This window comes from Podarcis muralis, chromosome 3 (assembly GCF_964188315.1).
Source record: "Podarcis muralis chromosome 3, rPodMur119.hap1.1, whole genome shotgun sequence".
NCBI lineage: Eukaryota > Metazoa > Chordata > Lepidosauria > Squamata > Lacertidae > Podarcis > Podarcis muralis.
The window spans coordinates 74,992,872-75,013,280 of NC_135657.1; the positions used below are offsets into that span (position 1 = coordinate 74,992,872).

Here is a 20,409-nt window from a genome sequence, read left to right on the forward strand (position 1 = left end):
CGCCCCGCCTCTCGCCGCCCGACTCGCCCGCCTCCCTCCCACGGCACACCAGGCAACGTCTCGCGGCACACTAGTGTGCTGCGGAACACCGGTTGGGAAACACTGGCCTAACCTTCCTTGTAGGGTTGTGGAAAGGATGAAATGTGGACCTTGGGCGAATTTAAGGAACGGTGGGATACAAATTAATGATTAAAATTATTGTGTTTAATAAATCTATCTCAGATAAGAATGCACAAGATTGCAGCTGTAGAGTTCTGTGGGTTTTATCTAGATAAGAAGGCTGTGGCAGCAGTGCACCCACAAATTCTGAGCATATTTATTTGGACATAAAGCTGCGATGACCTGTATACTTACTATGAAGTAGGTTGCACTCAAATTCAGCGGGACTAACTGCAAAGCAAACTTGCATGGAAACGAGCAGCACGTCACATTCACTGCTATGGATTTTTATTTCTAAATAAATTGATGCTTTTGAATTATGGTGCTGGAAGAGACTCTTGAGAGTCCCATGGACTGCAAGAAGATCAAACCTATCCATTCTGAAGGAAAACTGCCCTGAGTGCTCACTGGAAGGACAGATCCTGAAGCTGAGGCTCCAATACTTTGGCCACCTCATGAGAAGAGAAGACTCCTTGGAAAAGACCCTGATGTTGGGAAAGATGGAGGGCACAAGAAGGGGACAACAGAGGACGAGATGGTTGGATAGTGTTATCGAAGCTACTAACACGAGTTTGACCAAACTGCAGGAGGCAGTGGAAGACAGGAGTGCCTGGCGTGCTCTGGTCCATGGGGTCACGAAGAGTCGGACACGACTAAACAACAACAAAAAATGTTTATAATTGCAGTTTAGGGCGGCCTTAGATGTAGGTCACTCCGACTACTTCACTTGCCGTGCTTGCAACCTTACGCGCTCTCACCTAGGAATAATACCATTCAGTGTAGAATTTATTTCTGGGTAAACATGCACAGGAGCGTGAGACATGTCTTAATTTTGTAAGGACCATCCACTGGGCTCATCCTTATTCGCAGCAGTCTCGAAGTGCGAAACGGTCTCACTAATCCTCCGTTCTGCATGCGCAGCTCCACTGGCTTTCTTGCCAGCAACCCAGGAACACACCTTAGAGCCACCAGGCACGCGCCGCTGCCCTTCCCAAGCCTCGCCTCGAGGCGGAAATGCCAACAGCGGAAGAAAGGGCGTTGCGCCCGTCCTAAAAATGGCGCCGGCAGAATAAACTTAATCCGAACCCTAAAAGGTGTGTGTCGGTGGCAGGGAAGAGCAGACGGAAATTAAAACCAGCAGACATGAAAGGACTCTTTCCTCTTCCTAGCATATATTTCGGAGGACCCGTATTCTCTTGTCCATAGTGGGGGTTTTTTAGCCCCTAAATGGCTAACCTCCCACGGCCCACTTCTCGTTAAGGGAGTCTCTCAGGCGCCGCGTCTGCCCTTACTAAAGATGGCGGTCGGACCGCTTTCTCCAGCAGGTTCTAGTGACGTGAGTTTCTGTTCCGGGTGAGTCCTAGCGGGCGCCATTTTGTGTGGTTCGGGAAAAAAGCCTACCGGAGAGACGGAGGCAGCCCAAGAGCTGCTAGTGCCGCCGGTCGGCGGGGAAGGAGCGGGAGGGGGTGAGTAACGGCCCACAGAGCGGCTGCCGTTGAAAAGACGCTCGACGCCGCCGAAGGACTGGGGCGCCTTTCCCTTCGCCGTCAGGGGGCGCGCCAGGACTCGGCGCTGTTGTCCCAGCAGCCGGGGCGGTTGAGAAGGTGGGGGGGGGAGGGGTCTGCCCTCTGGGCCCATGTGAAGAAGCGTGGAGGGATTCGCCCTTCTCGATTCCGCCACATTGGTGGGCGCTTATTTACTGCACGTAACCCTTTTTCTCGAGGTTCTCTTTTCCCCACCCCTCAACGTACCCACCCCCTTTTGCGCATGCGCCGTTGTCCTAGCTGTGGTACTGAACGGGCGGGTTGAGATTAAAACCCGTTACGAATCCATAATGCGCATGCGCCGGTGCGCTCCCGGTTGATCGGAATGAAATATATGGGGGTTGACGTTTGGGGCCGGTGGTGGTTTTGTTGCTCGTGGTGCCTGGAGGGAAGAGATGGAGTCAGTCACGCCCATTGGCTCGATAGGCGTTTTTATGATATAGGATTACTGGCTGATAGTTGCCCTAATGGGGATAGATGCTTTTTAAGCTAAGTGGGTTTTCCCCTCGTGTAAAGCAATTCATACTTCGCTACATAATCGTCTGGCCCAAAAATGTTTGTCAGATTCTTGCAGTTATTCATGAGAACTCTGATAATGTTTTTCAACAGTACGCTGCACATGTTTACTTGGCAGTAAGCATTGTTCAGTTTAGTGAGGGCTAGCTGCAAGCATTGAGGCTCAGGAAGGCAGCTCTAACCTCACGGATCTTGCACAGATCGGCAGAGGGGGAGCCCCCTTGGTGTTTCCTCAGCCCCCAGATGCTCAAAGGGGAGCGGTGGCAGAGCATATTTTCTGTGGCAACCCTGAAGTTGTGTTATCCTCTCATTATTCTGGCAACCTCATTATACAGCTTCTGGCAAATGCTGAAAACGCACCTATTTACCCTGGATTTTGCTACGTGAGATTTTTTAACTGATTGTTTTCAGGATGTTTTTGCTTTTTGTTTTTAAGTTGTGTATCTTATTTGCCTTCCTGGGTACCTTGGGGAGTAAACACAATAAATAATCAGTGCCGGGATGGGAGACAGTCTGGGAACTTTATGTATAATGATTTGAGTTCCATGATGGAAGAAAGTTGAACTATAAATGAAATAAATAAAAGTTTATCATGGTTAGGATTACCGATAATTTGCAGCCTTTCACATCTTTGCTATGAAAGCATGTGTGCTAACTGAAGCACTCTACTTCATTTTGCTTCACAGCAGTAAAATCTGTGATTGTGTACACAAAACATTGGGGTGGGAACTAATCTTTTATATACAGATTATTTCAGCAATTCAAGTGGTTTTACATGCACTATCTAAGTAATCCTAATAAAGATTCTGTAATGTAGGAGAGTATTCTGACATTGTAGATGGGAAGATGAGGAAAGAGAGAGTAGCAATTTTGCTGAATGCTACCAGCTGAGTTAATGGCTTTGAGATTTTAAACAGGGAATTCACAGTTGACAGTTCTTAGTCCCCATTGTATACCAACTCTGGATGACCTGAGTGTAAATATTTTATGGAAAAGAAGCTTCAGTATGCACGGAACCGGTTACATTATTGATGGAAATGCATGTAGAATGCAGTGTTCAGGAGTATGTACAAAAGGACTTGTCTTGTCCATGCTAACATATAGTGTTCGAATCATACAGCTATTTTGATAACTTAATTCTAACTATGTCTGCTCAGAAGCAGGTCTTATTGTATTTAATAGGACTTCTAGATAAGTGGGTTTATGGTGGCAAACTAAGGTACTAAAACATACTTATCAACTTCATACACTTCTCAACGTACACTGAAAACTGAAATACTCTGATAGTCAAAAATTCACTGTTGGGTAATCTATGTTGATAACATCCATATGTCTCTGTACCAGCCATTGTCTAAATAATTATTTCTGTTTAAGTCCCACCTCTTCCCAAAGGTTTGGGATGAATAATAGCAGCTCAGGAAAATAAAGTAAAAACAGACTACCCAGTTAAAAAATTTAGAAATTAAAATTACCACATGGGTGTCAAAACTTTGGCTGTCAAAACTCCAGACAGGAAGGCTTTGCTGCACTTCTGGAATTCATTGAAGCTTGAACTTCAGTGAATAACTTCACACACTTAACGCATGAAACATCTGCACCCAAGTTTACTTTTCAGCAAAATTGTACATCAGCCTTGGCCACATTTTTGCCAATTGCAGTTTACTTTTGGGATCTGACTTATTTATACTGTGATGGGTGTTCTGGGAATGCTCTAATGGCTTCTCAGCAACATTTTGCTTGTTGGAATTTTCATTGTGCTTAATAGAGGACAAAATAGACATATACAAGGCATATGATATTAGTTAAAGAAATATAAATATAAAATATAAAGGACCAGTTTGGCTTTAAAAGTAAAATATATCTGTTAAATGCCTGAAATCAAGGAGGTTATCTTGTTGCATATGATCCTGTGTGTAGTCAAACTGGTGTCTGAGAATTAGGGGAAATAGTGTTTTCCATTAAATAGATTTTAGTTCAGGTCAAATCTGGTCTACAGTTTTCCAGGATAGTTTATAAAAGATTAAAATTAAAAACATTAAAAAGCCATAGTATAAACAAACAGCATAAAAGCAAACACCAAAGCATAAAAGTAATGTAGATAGGATTAAAAGGCTTGAACAGAAAATAGGTATTTGCTTATTCATGAAATTACATGGTGTTTTCAGGCAATGCTCCCTGGATACAGCATTCTACAATTGGAGGGCTATTCAATTGTAAGAAAAGTAAGTAGGTTGTTTTCTTTAGCCACCCGCTACACCTCAGATGATGGGAGCACCTATTGAAGATCTTAGTGAAACATATGTAGCATGGTACTAGTAACAAACAGGAAATTGCAGCCTCTTCTATATAGAGTACATATGTTAGATTGTGTTGGAGTCATGTATGTTTAGTATGTTCTGGTCATTGTTTTCAGTCCTTTACTTTACATAGTCCCATCTGCTGAGAGTAGGTAGCCAGCTTGGGGATGCAAGTTCAAAGGCAGAAAGAATAATTTTGAAACTTTTATTAATAGAAGTAAAGCATTTGAGATCAAAAAGGTATCAATTGCAGCATTTTTTAGAACACTGAAAAATAATGCATGTACAAATGGTAGAAGATCTAGAACAGATGTGGAGAACATTTGGGCCTCCAGATGTTGCTGAACTAGAACTCTCATCAACACTGCAAGCATGACCAATGGCTAAGGATGATGGAAGTAGTAGTTCAGCAACATCTGGAGGGTGAAAGCTTCCCTACACCAAGTACAGAAGACGAAAATGATTCATATTTTGGGAATATTTATAGATGAAAACTTACTGTCTGGCTCATGCTAAAATAGTTTAGCAGTGGAGGACCAATGTCGGCTGCTCCTCACTTACACATAAACAGTCTCTAGTGTGAACTTGGCTCTCTGCACATGCCCATTTGACTTGTTAGCTCCCCCTGCTTTTTGAAGGGATAAAGTCACATTAATATGTCACCATGCAAACTTAAGCAGATGAGCCAGTTACACATGGAGGAGAGGGTGGTCTTGTGCCACTCAGTCATCATTATTTTGTTGCAGTGCCATCTCAGCTGAATGTATGAGAATTGGGGCGGCATGCAAGATAGAGTGTTGCTTTACAGTGGTTCTGTACTAACACTTTCCACCTGGAAATTATATACGGTTCAACATGAAGAGTAGGCAAATAGAGGAGAAGGCAAGAATCAAAAGGCAACTTTTTCATTTATGTTTGGAATGCTCTGATACAGAAAAACATAGTAAAATATTTTTCCAAAATTATTAGGAAGTACATTCCATTAGTCCATGGGGTGATGAAAAGTCGGACACGATTAAACAACTAAACAACAACATTCCATTAAATATAATTGTTTTTCTTAATATACGTAAGATAATGGTCTCTAATGGATTAAAACATAATAAAAACTAGGCAATATCAATCTTTTATAATTTACTTTGGAAATTGGTAAGCCAGTAGAATGAGTTCTAGTATTTCAAATTTCCCATCTTATGGAATTCAACAATACTTATGAAGGAGAGACCTATTTTATAGTTCTGTGAGACGTTTTATGTGTAAATATATAATGGCATAACTTTTCTTGTGTACTAGATGATCGTAGGATTGTTTGTTGTCCCAGAAACTATAGGTCATGTCTTAATTTATATGAATGGTTTGAACATTAGCATATTTCTAGATTCTAAATCCAACTGCATCAGAAGGAATTGGGGTTCCCCCTTGTAAAATTCAAGCCTGGAATATTGTATCTTAGTTGCACCAGAAGAGCAAGGCATTCAGAAACAAGGCAAAAGATGGAAGGGATAGGTCATGAAGGGACAATATGTCTAGATCTAGTAAAGTAAAGTATTTCCTATTCAGTCAAGTGGAAACAAATCCAGCCTTAATAAAGCATGTAGATTAGTACCCTAATACTCTAGGGCAGGGGTAGGCAAAGTGGTGCCCTCCAGACATTGTTGAACTTCAGCTCCTATCAGCCCCAACCATTATAGCCAATGGTCGGGTTGATGGGAGTTGAAGTCTGACAACAACAGGGATGGCACCACATTGACTACTCCTGCTATAGGACTTCTGTGAAACACTGAAGGCAAAACCAAGTGGTTGGATTTGAAGATGGCTTCCTACTGTTTATGGAAAGATTGTCTTCCATCTCACACTGGAATGTTGTGCAAAGAAAGTTAAAGTAAATTCACCTGCTTGCACAAGAGCTTCTGCAGCCTCTTAGTGGATGCATCTGAACTGCTATAGTATAAACCAAGGGTGCGATTCAACGTATGAATGAGTCTCATCAGTGAAAGCCCTGTACAAGGACTTCTGCTTGTGCAACAGGGCTCCCTCTTTCCACTGTGTGCCCCCCAAAATTGGCTGGGGGGTGTTAGAGGGGAGCATTCCATCTGGCAAGACAAATCGCATTACTGTATGGTGTTGAATTCCTCCCCTTGCCTGTTATTATATATGAATTTTTGTGCAAGCTGTTTCAAATCTCTTGTTCATGGTTCTTTGTATCCAGTATATAATAATTTCAAAGATGTATATCAAGCACCTTCCATGCTGGATATATTCCCAGAGCAGCTTAGAAAATAATACAACAATTTATTTCAATACTGTAATGTAACACCTAAATACAATAATAATCAAAAATCAAAAAAAATCAGTGGAGTGTAATAAATATGTTGGAAGATTGGAAGGGTGTGTGTGAAATATTTGGTGCCAAAATGACATCAAAGTGAATGCCAGGTGAGCCTCCCTGGGGGAACATTCCACAGGCAAGTTGGCATGTGAACAGTGAAAAGGCGATTCCCTTTTTGTACTTGGTAGCCACATGCCTTACTATACAGCATTGAAGCACATGGGAAAGAGCCTCAGATGCTGACCTTTGTGATCAAGCAGACTGGTAATGAGAAAAAGTGGTCCAGCATGTTTGCTTGGGAGAATAGAAATACTCATTTCCTTCAGTAGTTTCCACTGCTTAGGGTAGCGTTCATAGAATTGTAAGGAAGGAAGTTACACTTTCCCATGTTATGAGTTTGTCTGTGTTTGTGTAATATTTACAACAAAATAATAATAATTTCACTTTTGAAATTGTAATAATCTTGTTACAAATATTTGTTGAATCGTACTTAGTAGGAATGTTTCTGTAGGTATCCAGAAGTATTTCTAAGGAACATGTCTCTTAAAGCATACCAATAGCTTTCTGGTCTATGCCCCACCCCACCCCGCCCAGTAACAGTTTTATTTAAGCAAATGATAATACATTATAGTCTCAATAATTAATTAGCTTTTGTTGCCACTTCAAAGTCATAGTGTGCTTTGAGAACACTTTTGTTATCACCTGTCTAGTCACAGAGACTAAATTAATCTTTCTTGACAGGGGTTCTTTGGAAGGCACTTCTGGGCCAATGCCTGTGATTTGGCAACTCTTCTAGACATCTTTTCACAATATATTTATTTCCCAAAAGTGTTTATTGTTGTTTTCCCTCTCCTTCACAATTGTGTTAGGAATTCATGTAATATCTAAGTTGACCAGTTTTCTGAAAGTGTAAAGTTCTGGAAGTGTTTACTTGTTTCTCAACTGATGACAGTCCTGCAATATGAAATTGCAATTCTGTTATTTGCAATTGTCTGGTATATAAGTGCTTCTGGATGCTACCAGTAATTGGAACAAAATGGAAATGCTACTTGATCTGTTTGAGATAATGTTTGGGTAGTTCATTTTAGTTTAAAATATAATTTGTGACTTTTGAAAGAGTTAAATGACTCTAAACACATGAAGCTTCAACTCAAACATCAACTGTTATTCTTGATTAAATGTAGAATATATAAAGAACTAAAGATGTGGGATCAAAGCGGACAGCCTTGGCAACAGTGGCCTTTGAATCAGCAGCAATGGATGCAGTCATTTCAGCACCAGCAAGATCCAAGTAAGTGAATAGCTGGAAAAGTGCTTTCAAGATAAAAGCTAGCACAGCAATGAGCATTTTAGGAATTTGACGAGGACGTGATCTTTCACCTGCTACAGAATTAATCAAGCTAATTTTTTCCATAGGGCAGCATGCAACTAACATGTCCCACCAGTGCAAGGATTCTCATTAGCACAACGAAACTTTCTCCCTCTATCTTCCCCTCATGCACCCCACGGCCTCCCCAAATCTGCATAAACCCCTGTAGTAAATTGGGGAGGCAAGGGAAGGAGAGAGGGTGAGAATCCCATTGCACAAGTGGAAAACCTTGTACACGTAACACTAGGTTGAATACAACTGTTAGTATTTTATTTGCTATCTTTTGATTTCTTGTATGTTGACTTGAAGTAGGTTGGTTGACAATTTGTTATAGTGTTTTAAAACTATTTATGGTCAGCACCAGCACCCCTCAATTAGATCAGAATACACTAACTAAAGACCCGGGCTCTACTAGAATACTTACAATGAGTCCTACTTGGGTAACATGGGTACACAAAGATAATATTGCAACTTTCAGCCTTGAAAATGATAGTAAATTTAGGTTGTCTGGCTGAAAAGTATTTCCCCCTCCCCCCTCCCATTCTGGGAGATGGGAGAAAGAAGATAGGCTCCAATTTAAAACGGGCACATACCACATCCATTTAAATCCATCGGCAGTTTTCCCCTTGACTTCAGTGTGATGCTGATTTGAACCTTTTAGGCTGCAAGCCTTCATGTAGACTGCTTAAATCTTTAAATCCCATTAAAATTGGCATGTGTTCAGGATTGCAGGGGTGCAGCCCATTCCTACATATTCAGGAATAAGTTTCACTAAATCTATTGAAGCTTAAGTATGCCTGCTAAATATGTATGCGCATTATAGCAACTGGAGTATTAGTACCAGTACAGGTTTCATTCTATGAATACAGCTGACAAAGTCTATTTATTAGATATTTTTGAAATGGCGGATTGGAAGAAACTGTGATAGGACAATGAACTGTTTTGGTAGTCTTAAGGTGCAGTCTTAAGAAGGAAGTCCCACTGTGTTCACGGGCTCATTTCTATGTGTGTGTATATAGAATTACAGCCTAAATCTAATGATTGTTTGCCTTATTTGAAACAGAAAATAGTGTTAGATTAACGCGTATAAATTATGTGAAGGACACTTTTAAAAGGAAGCTTTTAATATACTTCCTATGACATGTGAATAAGGTGCTGTTCTGTTGGGCTTGACAAATATGTCTTCCTAATTCTGCCATGGAAATCTGTACGTTGAAAATCTAATTTTATTTCTAGGCCAAATTGACTGGGCAGCATTAGCGCAAGCATGGATTGCTCAGCGAGAAGCTTCGGGGCAGCAGAGTGTAGTGGAACAGCAAGGGATGATGCCAAATGGCCAGGAGATGACAGGCATGGAGCCTGGTCCAAACAACCATGGCAACTTTCAGGGTGATCCAAACTTCAACAGAATGTGGCAGCCAGGTTTGTTTTTTAATACTTTCCTCTTTGCTTTTGGATTCTAACACTGATATGCTCTATCTTTCTAAGCCTGGAGCGTCCTTGGAAAAGGCAAGTTGACTGCAAGATCCAAACCTCATTGGCTTTGAATTATTTTCTCTGTTAATGCATAGAATATAAATTAGAGCGTATAGTACTTTGTAGTGCTCTGTGATACGCTCCTAAATGCTGCCTTAATCAGCCAGCTGTAGTCAGGTTCTGGTCAGATAGCAATCTATAGATCAAAATGTTTTCTGTTCTCTCACAGGCATTTCATACACAAACTTTCATACCAGCAAGTCTGGTGCTTTTTCAGCAGTTCCTGCTCTTCTTCCTCTATGCTTCAAATGGGCTAACTTTATTTGTTAAAATGGTACAAATGCACTTATGGTACATTGCTTAATGTACATGAAGGATTTTTCAGTTTCACAAACTCTTAAATGTATTTCAAATTAGCCTGGTTAAAGGATACAGTATGGAAATGTATAGTTGAAAGTCGTCCCCGTCGTCCCTGTCCCCAGTTCTGCCTGTGTGCCTAGTACAGCTATATTCTAATGGAAATGGTAAGCTACTTGGATAAACTAGCCAAGAACAGTGTTCTTCCTCACTGGCTTGTTTCATGATCCTTTTTCAAGTCCACAACTAGCTCTTAGTACCTTATGGATGATGAAACACAATATCTTCCTGATTTTGGTTGATTTCATGGTATATTTAGCCAGCAAACAAAAATCAAGGAGGACTATCAGTGATAGTCTGGACACAAACAATGAATCCTAGCTTTATTAAGATATATATTTGTGTGTATTTTACATTAAAGATTTTATTTTGAAAGTCTCAAGAGAAGAAATGGAAAAAATGAGTTGTTAACATTTTGATTTTAAATCCAAACAGACTGGAGCATGCCCCACCAACCCCCTCATCCACCTCCAGAGCAGCCATGGATTCCTCCAGCGCCAGGCCCAATGGATATTGTTCCTCCGTCAGAAGACAGCAACAGTCAGGACAGTGGGGAATTTGCCCCTGACAACAGGCATATATTTAGTCAGAATAATCACAACTTTGGGGGACCACCACCTGATAACTTTGCAATGGGCCCAGTGAACCAGTTTGACTATCAGGTGAAACATTTCTTGCTTAAATATTGTAAGCATGCAGAGCCCATTCCACGGAGTTGTGCCTCTAGTGCTGATTTTCAACAGAATCCACAAGTTTTATTGTTTGCTCAGATACAATTTGTCATCTGCAAACCACCTGCATTGTGAACACCTCTTTATAATTTGGTTGTTAAAACACCTCGTTTTCCAATGCAATAAGTTTTGTGTAAAAGAGAAAAATAAGAAAGAGAACAAAATGCTTAAATACATGAGCAAGTGTATTCTGAGAAGGAACTGCCTGTTTAGAAAGATAGCCTAGATGATTTAGTATTTCTTTTCCACTTCTCGCCAGTTTGATTTGATTCATAAAGGTGAATTATGCCCACAATATCAGTTTCCAAAATGAATTCTGCGCTCCTGCACACAACTAAGCTTCTCTGAAATACTGTAATTTAGAAGTGTAGAACTGGCCAAAATTATAGCCATTTACTCTGGTTCTGTTGTTTTTCCTGGGCCAGAGTCCCAGTATGTGCAAGGAACACTTCTACCTGAAAAAGCATCTCCATTCATTTTACTGGAAGTGTATATTTCTTTAGGTGTGTGGATTGAAGTGAGCAGTGTGGACCGCTGTGCACATTTATCCTTTTGAGTCTGTGTGGGCTTTCTAGATTAGGCTTTTCAAAGAAAGTGCCAAGTTCCATTCATTTCAGTGGCACTTAAACAAGCCTACACTTTTCTGAATTGCCATTATAAACAGTATGTCGATGTTATACAGTGTTATAAAGTATGATATATGGCAGTCAAATATGAAGTTGTAAATGATTTTTTTAAGTAAACATCAGTGGAGAATGACTCTTTCAGTGTTCTTTTTCCTTTTTCACTTCTGTTTCTTTTTCCTTTTTCACTTCTGTGTCAAATCCCCACATGCTTATTAGATGTAGATATTACAAGTTTTCCCCCCTGGCCTTTTTTAATTGAAAAAAATGCTGCAGACTTTAATGTAATTGTTAGATTGGTCAGCTGAAGCTCTACACACAAATAAAAAAGTACACATTGAATTTTTGGGACTGAGATCGACGCAGAAATTGCTATGCAGATTGTTCTCACACATATCACATTTATATAGTTTCCCTAGGCAGCTTACAAAAATATTAAAGTACAGCATATAACAATTAAAATGAAATTAAACAGTAAGAGGCAGCCAAAAAACCCACACCATTCCTTAGAACAGAGATAGCATAAACTAATTTACAACTCTCATAACCAGGGGGCAAGTATGATTTAAAAAGAAAGAAACTTAGATGTTATGTTCCTTGACTTTATATCCCAAACTAGCAGCTGGCTTACTGCAGCTACGGTGCCTTTCCTTTGAACTATAAATCAAGCTGATAATTGTAGTTGAAATTAATATAATTAATTTATCTACTTAAATCTTCTCTTCCAACACCCATCCAATACGGAAGGGACTTGGAACTTTTCCAGTTTATTTATGTTGTGTTACAGTAATGCAAAATTCCTATTTCTGAATTCTGAAATGAGAAGGACTAGTCAATTTTCTTTTCTGAAACTGTCAGTTTCACAGTTTAGAGAATATAGGCTGTCCCTTAAAATATTAAAAGGGCTTCTATTCAACTTTAGTAAGGTTCTTTCTATTAAAGTTAGGAAGTGTGTAGCATTGATCTGAAAGAAAATGAGCTTCGTTACTCTTTCAGCATGGGGCTAATTTTGGTCCACCTCAAGGTGGGTTTCATCCACCTTACTGGCAGCCTGGACCACCAGGCCCTCCAGGTCCTCCAGCACCTCCTGCACCACCTCAGAATCGAAGGGAGAGGCCAGCATTCAGAGATCGCCAGCGTTCACCTATCACATTACCTGCAAAACAGGAGACTCCTCAAATCGGTATGTCCTCATCATATTAATTTTAATAAATGTAGTGCCTTGGGCTGAACCAGCTCCTGTTATCAGTACAGTACTATCACAGCTTGAGCGAGCTGATCTTGGAGCCCCAATAGGAGAGAAAATGCTGAGAGAATGCATGGGCAGGAGATTTCCCTTGCACCTTCCTATGCTGTGGATTTCAAATGGCGGTGTGAGCTCCTGTTGCTCTGTCTCAGCTCTTGCCTACCTAGCAGTTCAAAAGTATGCCAGTGCAAGTAGATAAATAGATACCAGGTAAAAGGTGTTTCCATGCGCTCTGGTTTCCATCACGGTGTTCTGTTGCGCCAGAAGCAGTTTAGTCATGCTGGCCACATGACCCAGAAAGCTGTCTGTGGACAGATGCCGGCTCCCTCGGCCTGAAAGCGAGATGAGCACTGCAACCCCATAGTCGCCTTTCACTGGACTTTACTGTCCAGGGGTCCTTTACCTTAGCCACATCCCAACTCCTATTTATGTGTTTGCCACCACAATGTCTAGCTTAGCCTAGGAAGAGAATTAGAAAGCTACAGTGGCTTTCTCCCTGTGAAACATCCTAAAAACCTCAAACACATCCATTATCTGATGAGCTTAGAAAGAAAATGAACGGGTTCCTTTTTAAGAAACTACTTTTCTGTATGAATATTTAGATGCTGTTAAACGACGAACTCTGCCTGCATGGATTCGTGAGGGCCTAGAGAAGATGGAACGAGAAAAGCAAAAGAAGCTAGAGAAAGAGCGAATGGAGCAGCAGCGCTCTCAGTTGTCTAAGAAAGAAAAAAAGGAAAATGCTCACACAGGAGAAGAAGATGGACCACGGTTACCTCAGAAAAGTAAATTTGTAAGTGAAAAAGTTTATTGCACTGACAGAACAGTTGTAATAATGCTGCATTGAATTCTAACCCGTATTTTAACCTATTTCATAACCCTTTTCTTATAGGATAGTGATGAAGAAGATGAAGATCTTGATAACGTAGAAGCTACAAGTAGTGGAAAAGTCAGTAGAAGTCCCTCTCCAGCTCCTCAAGAGGAGCAAAGCGAACCAGAAATGACAGAGGAAGAAAAGGAGTATCAGATGGTATGGATGAGTTTGGGACCATTTCATTGGCCATGCCTGTATGAGCTTACTTATTAGTAGGGCTGCCATTCTATTTAAAGAAATCATAGTTGGTTTATCAAATAATGCTGATTTAATTAATTTTTGTTAAAATTCATTTGACTAAAATAATAGTTTGCAGAAAACTCTGTTTTTAGATATTGTACATGTATTTTGCAGCAAGTGCAATTTTAGAGAGGCATTCCCTCCTTTACATAATTGAAGGGGGTGCCTCTTTAAAGATGGTGTCTGTCACCTGTTGTTTATGCTTACTTAAAAACATTTTTTAAAAAAATTAAGCAAGGATTCCTTTTTGAGTTGAATAAAAACAGCTTTAATCAACCAGTCCTTAATTAGTTAAAATTTGCACTCTTAGTTATTAGGAAAAGCTGTTCCCCTTGGGCTAAGCTAGAGAAAGCCAGCAAGCCTGCTAGCAAGCATGTTCTCTGTGCCTCCACTAGTGCTTCCACTAGTAGCTATTAAGGCAAGAACGAAATGGTTGTATGCACAGCCTAATATGATGACAGTCAACTCCAACTTTAAAGCCACACAACCAGAATCAGCATTTAACTACACATATGACTGGCTTGAGAATGGACATAGAACCAAATTTGGGCAAAAAAGTGGACATTTTGTAAAGTTATGGGCTAGAGCGATACTGGATATCACTGATATGGTGCTGATATAAGATGCATGGCAAGGGGAGAGAATGGCTAGAATCAAGTTAGGTACACATAGCATACCCAAAGGTTTGTAAATGCTTGAGCAAACTTTAGATAATTCAGGCTTTGATTTATAGGATCAACAGATTCCTATAAGGATCTGGATTCTCTTACTGAGAAGAAAAGATGTATGTGAAATGTGATTATAGCGTTCTTCTCTCCCAAACTCTGTTTCCATCTGCTTTCATTACTTGACTACACATCACTGAATGCAAAGGTGAACTGCTGTGCATACTGAACAAATAGGTACATTGCTTGTTGTTGAGCATGTAAGCAGTTGCATAGTGTGAGCCCAATGCTTTCTTCAGCAGTTCCAAGAAATCATGGGTAATGGAACCATTATGCTTCCTAACCTGAATAACTGAATACAATTGCAAGAGTTTGCTGAGAATTGTGTTTGAACTGGGGATTTTATATTTATAATTGTTTAGATGTTGCTGACAAAAATGCTGCTGACAGAAATTCTCCTAGATGTCACAAATGAAGAAATATATTACGTGGCTAAAGATGCCCATCGTAAAGCAATAAAAGGTATGCTTAGGCTTTCTAGTACTTTAATTAAATATCCTTTTGCATGTCCTAGAACATTTAAATCCATAGTATCTGTACCTAAAAGCAGTCTGTATGTTAAGGAAGAAAAGTTTCAAAAATTCAGTTGTAATAATCATATACTATTGTCCTGTGCAGTGTATTGTTCTGTGCAGTGTATTGTGAGTTAACTTCAGTTATTCCATTTCTTTCCTATAGAATGTCACTTATTTATTTTAAATGTTTACATATTTTAGATAATTCTAGTTCAAATTTAGTTGAGTAAAACTTAAGGCATACTTGAATTATGAATGAATTTGCTTTCACTGTTAGCCAGCTATTTTCTTTTTACAAAAATAGGCAGCTTTATTCCATATAGTTGTGAGTAAATAATTATAGACAGTTCTGTCTGCAGATGAAATTTATTAACTTGGAAATGTATAACTATAAGAAACTCATCTATCCACTATTAATTCACAGTTTAAATTTCTAAACATTCGTGGCCAGAAAATAACTGGGTTTTCAATGGATTACGTTTTTAATGTTTTTTCTCTCCTCCACAAAACAGCAATAGTAGTAGATTTAACAATACCATAGACTCTCATGCCTATGAAATCGTGGCTATTTGTGTTAACATGTTGTTCCTGTTGTTGATGTGATACAAAGCTCCTGCAAAACAGCTGGCACAGTCCAGTGCATTGGCTTCCCTTACTGGACTTGGTAAGTATGTTCCCAGTTTTGAGAGGGACTTAATGGGGAGATTGCTCTGGCTTGCATTTCTAAATATGTATTGAAACTGCCCAACATGCAATAGGCAAGCATCTGATAACTTTTGTGTTTCTTAGAAAGGGCTTATCTTGCAAATAAACCTATTGAAATACACGAAATTGTACAGTGGTGTTATTTCCATTGTAAGCATAATGTAAGCCTGTCCTGTAAATGAAATGTTTTGCACCAGATAGCTACTACAGTATCTAAATAAAGTGAATTTGGAGGAATTTTTCTCCTGTTTTTAATTCAGCTATTAGTGTGTGCTTTGATAAAAGAAACCAATAAAAATCTACAGTTTTGTCCTGCCAGCAATCCACACAACAAATCTATGTTTTGAGTTCTCATATCCAGCAGTTAGTATAATATTGGGATATGCTGGATATGAAATTCAGAATTACATTCTGAGATGTAATAGTTTTTTAAAAAATGTTTGAAATATCAGTGTAACATTATACAATTTTAGTAACTTGTTATATTAAATATTTTTACTACTAGTAAAAAAATCTTTCACGTTAGCTTAAATGTATTAGTCAACTAATACTGAAGAGAACATAAAAAGAAAGTAAGAATGCTTCTGTATCAGATGTTCAGTATTACTTTCTGCTAGTCTTGTTAGTTTTTCCAGATCTATCTTTTGGGGGAAGAGAAGTCCATTCCTATTCCATACCTGTACCTCTTTAATGTACAGTCTTTTCTGAACAGTAGAAAATTGATTGGCATTTGGGACTTTTTAAAGCCCTGGATATTGAAGCTGGCTGAAATCATTGCAAAGATGTCTTCAGGGACAGGTCTTAGGCACTGCACTCCTGTGTATATGCTCTTGCTGATGTACACTAAGCATTTGGTACTGGCTCTGTAAAGAGCTTTTTTACCCATATACTTAACGGGAAAGTATGTAACCATAGCGATTGCTTGCTGGAAAACATGGCAAGCTATTCCGGAAGAAGTAAAACCAGATACTGAACAGCAGGTCAAATGTGTGGGCCTTGAACCTCCAGTCAACCACCTTTGGCACTTCCTCCAGAATAAGTGGCTTCTTCAGTGAAGAAGTGAAAGATGGGCAATATACTCTCCTCTTTGCCCTGCAGAAATATTAAGAACCAGGATTAATCTTCCCTCGTGATAGACTAGGCTTTATGCACGCAGGTGGACTGGGTGGTTATGGATCAGGAGACAGTGACGATGAGAGGAGCGACAGAGGCTCTGAGTCATCCGATACTGATGACGAGGAACTGCGACACAGAATCAGGCAAAAACAAGAAGCATTTTGGAGAAAGGAGAGAGAACAGCAGCTATTGCTAGAGAAACAGCTGGAAGGTAGGATGTGTGTTTGGTTCAGAATTGACGACAGCAGCAGTGGTTTTCAACCTCTCAGACTTATGTGCCAGCTTGTACCCTAACTTGCAACCTGGGAGCCAAGTGCAGAATAATGCACCATGTACACAAGCACAGGTACACAGGTAACTGAGGAATTTGGGGTTTTCTCTGTGCTTTGATACTGGTTCACAACTCCAAATAGTTTTATCTTTAAGTGACCTCACCTCTGTCAATGACACAGATAGTAAAATTTCATAAGCAGAGGCCTTGACCATTGTAATTCCTAAGATCTACCTGTTAAGAGTTGGATACACAAGGACTGGCTCACATCCAGAATTTAACAAGTAAAGAATCTGCTAAAATCCTTGGATAGGATAGAGGCAGAATTAGCTATAGCATGAAGAAATCATTGGGGAAAGGCACACACTTTCCAGAGTACAGAGATTCCAGGAGCACACATATTACAAAGATTCCTCTGAATTCAATGAGACTGCCAGTTTACAGTTGCCCGTGGCAACAGAGATATTTCATAGATATTTATTGTTATTATTGTTTAGGTTCCATTTATATACTTGCTTCAGAACCCTATTAAAAAGGGAATTGTTGATGATTAACAACCCAATCTAATTCATGTTCACTTGTAAATAAGCTCCATTGATTTTTAAATAGCTACAGAAAAGAAGTAATATAAAAGAAGTAATGTTATACTATGCTGCCTTGTTGAAACACTGGCCATTAGTGGACGATAGGGAGAGATTTCTTGTATCCCTGCCATCTCGCTTGGCATGATTTTTGTATTTGTTTCTTTTATGCACTTTTGCAGAAGAAAAGCTCCAGAATGAGAAAATTGCAAAAGAGATGAGTGAACTCACCAGTAAAGAGCAAAACAGCAGTTCACCACCAGAGGATGCAAAAGAAGAGGTGGAGGCGGATGTGTTCAGTGAAAAGAAAAAATCTCCAAAGCAAATGACACCAGATGCTGAACCCAAAAAAGAGGTTAAAGAAAAAGAGAGAATAGGGAGAAGTAGGTCAAAAAGTTCAAGCAGTGGTAGTTCGAGTGCCAACAGCAGAAGTAGCAGCAGTAGTAGCAGCAGCAGCACAGCCTCTAGTTCATCCTATAGCAGTAGCTCTGGCAGCAGTCGCAGCTCTTCACATTCTTCTTCCCCTAAAAGGAAAAAGAGGCGTAGCCACAGTAGATCACCTACACATAAGGTTAGGCGCAGCAGAAGCAGGAGCTATTCTCACAGAAACAGGAGAGAGAGGAGCAGGAGTAGGGGCAAGGTAAGAGAAAGGCGGAGATCTAGTAGACATAGGAGTGCAGACAGGGGGGAGAGGAGGCGAAATCGTAGTCCTTCCCATGACCGAAACTGGGAGAGGCGTAGAAGTGATAGTCACTCAAGGGATAGACTTGCTAGCCTTTCCACTCGTAGCGGGAGTCGAGATAGGCGTAAAAGTGAGGACCAGCGTAGAAGTGAAAGTGGAAACAGGCACAAACACAGCCACGATAGTAAAGTTCAGGAGAGGAAAAAGGAACGCAGCAGGAGCCTAGAAAAAGACAAGAAAAAGAACAGAGAGAGGGAGAGAGACCAGGAGAAGCGCAAAGAGAAACAGAGAAAAGAAGAAAAAGACAGTAAAGCTGGCAATCATGATGAGAGATTAAAGAGGAAAAGAGATAGTGAAAGAACGGTCTCTCGTAGCGATTCAGTTTCCGCAAAAACATTAAGGCATGATTCTAGGCAGGAAAGCAAGAAAAGTTCTACCAAAGAGAGCAAAAAGCACTCAGGTTCGGAATCTAGCACAAGGAGCAGTTCTGAGTCACCAGGCAGCAGCAAAGAAAAGAAGTCTAAGAAAGCAAAGCATAGTCGGTCGCGGTCCGTGGAGAAATCTCAAAGGTCTGGTAAGAAGGCAAGCCGCAAACACAAGTCTAAATCACGATCAAGGTAGTATTCTTTTAAGTATCTTGTTTGATTTATGTATTTATTTCTGTTTTTGTTCATCATCATGCCTGCAACTATATATTTTACAAGTTAAGCTAACTTCTTTAGATTATTCTCGGTGGGGTGGGGGTGGCGGCGGATGGGAACGACTTTGATAGCATTGATTTCCAACTAAGAAAATTTAAGTTTTTAAGCCTAACGTGTGTGTTTTTTGATAGTTCTTTTCCCCTTTAATTTCCCTCCCTTTCTCTTTATTTTTCAGATCAATGACTCCTCCACGTCGTAAACGCTGAGGAATGATATGGCACTAGTCATACGATTTTAAAATTCCATGAGTTTTTAAGGGCTTGTCTCATTATAGAGGCTCATTATAGAGGCTACAGTTGTGGCTGTGTAGGTGAAAGCTGAACCCTCCTTTTTAAAAAAATAATCTGTAAATAGCTGTATTTTTGGGAAACACTGCTCGGAGTTAAGTACTTGCTAGGATTTCTTTGTATTTACATTTTTCCTTAGTAGTGCTTACTAAGACTATGAAATATGCCATTCTCTTTCAGCTGTAATGTTCTTAAAATTGCTATTGAATGTACTGTGATGTCAATAAAGTTCTTTAGTTCATTTTTTGTTTAAATTCTTGTATTTTAATTTATTTTAAATTCCTTTTTTTTTTTTTTACAATACACTTTTGTAAAATACTGAACAGTTTGTCAGTTTTAAATTTTCTCAGTGTTTTAAGTTTCCTCCTTGGATAATTCAAGGTCAGTCAGTCCCTGGGCAAAAGAATTGTTAAAATGAAGTGTAGGGTTTTGTTTTTAAAAAACATTTATTGAATTATCATCCTACTGTCTGTGACTAAAATGTGCATAATTCTTATTGTACAACATACCAATATTAGCCAAGCACAAATAGTAGCGAAGTGCAAGTAAATAACATGTATGATGTGAGTTTGTAACTTTGAAACTCTATTCCTCAATATCCTACTTCTGTGTTAAAAAGCACACTCTATAATGGTTCATATGGTTAGAGAAGCTAGAATCTATTTTGGATTCATTTGTTTTATTACTCTATAACTTCTGCATTAGAAACTATTAAATAACTCTGTGATACAGAAGGTTAATAAAAATAACTAGGTCTGGTCTTGCAACTTATTACTAGAAATATGGTTTCACTTTTAAAAACAAGACAGTTTTTAAACTCCCCCCCCCCCCCAACATATTAACCATCTACCGTATTTGGCTGATAGAACTGAACTCGTAAAAACGGGCATTTGCAAACTATTAATACAACCTGCCCATCCCAAACAACTGTCAACAAACATTGTGAGTTCTTGGGAACTTCAAAATGTCAAATAATACATTCTGATGAGGGGTATTTTGCTTTTT

General features: G+C 39.6%; 1 protein-coding gene across 1 annotated transcript; it reads left to right on the forward strand.

Annotated features, from left to right (window-relative positions):
* Positions 1 to 1,518: 1,518 nt before the first annotated feature.
* Positions 1,519 to 19,658, forward strand: PNISR (PNN interacting serine and arginine rich protein). The gene is made up of 12 exons (XM_028723034.2): positions 1,519 to 1,625; positions 8,030 to 8,136; positions 9,451 to 9,636; positions 10,543 to 10,769; positions 12,458 to 12,644; positions 13,310 to 13,500; positions 13,600 to 13,737; positions 14,909 to 15,008; positions 15,672 to 15,725; positions 16,923 to 17,093; positions 17,917 to 19,033; positions 19,293 to 19,658. The coding sequence occupies exons 2-12, from the start codon at positions 8,049 to 8,051 to the stop codon at positions 19,321 to 19,323; spliced, it is 2,490 nt and encodes an 829-aa protein (XP_028578867.2). The 5' UTR covers positions 1,519 to 1,625; positions 8,030 to 8,048; the 3' UTR covers positions 19,324 to 19,658.
* Positions 19,659 to 20,409: the final 751 nt, after the last annotated feature.

Bases quoted from the DNA above. Each gene is read 5' to 3' on its own strand.
- PNISR (XM_028723034.2), top strand. From the start codon at position 8,049: ATGTGGGATCAAAGCGGACAGCCTTGGCAACAGTGGCCTTTGAATCAG. The intron at 9,637-10,542 runs GTTTGTTTTTTA...AAATCCAAACAG, and splicing joins CAACAGAATGTGGCAGCCAG to ACTGGAGCATGCCCCACCAA. The intron at 13,501-13,599 runs GTAAGTGAAAAA...CTTTTCTTATAG, and splicing joins TACCTCAGAAAAGTAAATTT to GATAGTGATGAAGAAGATGA.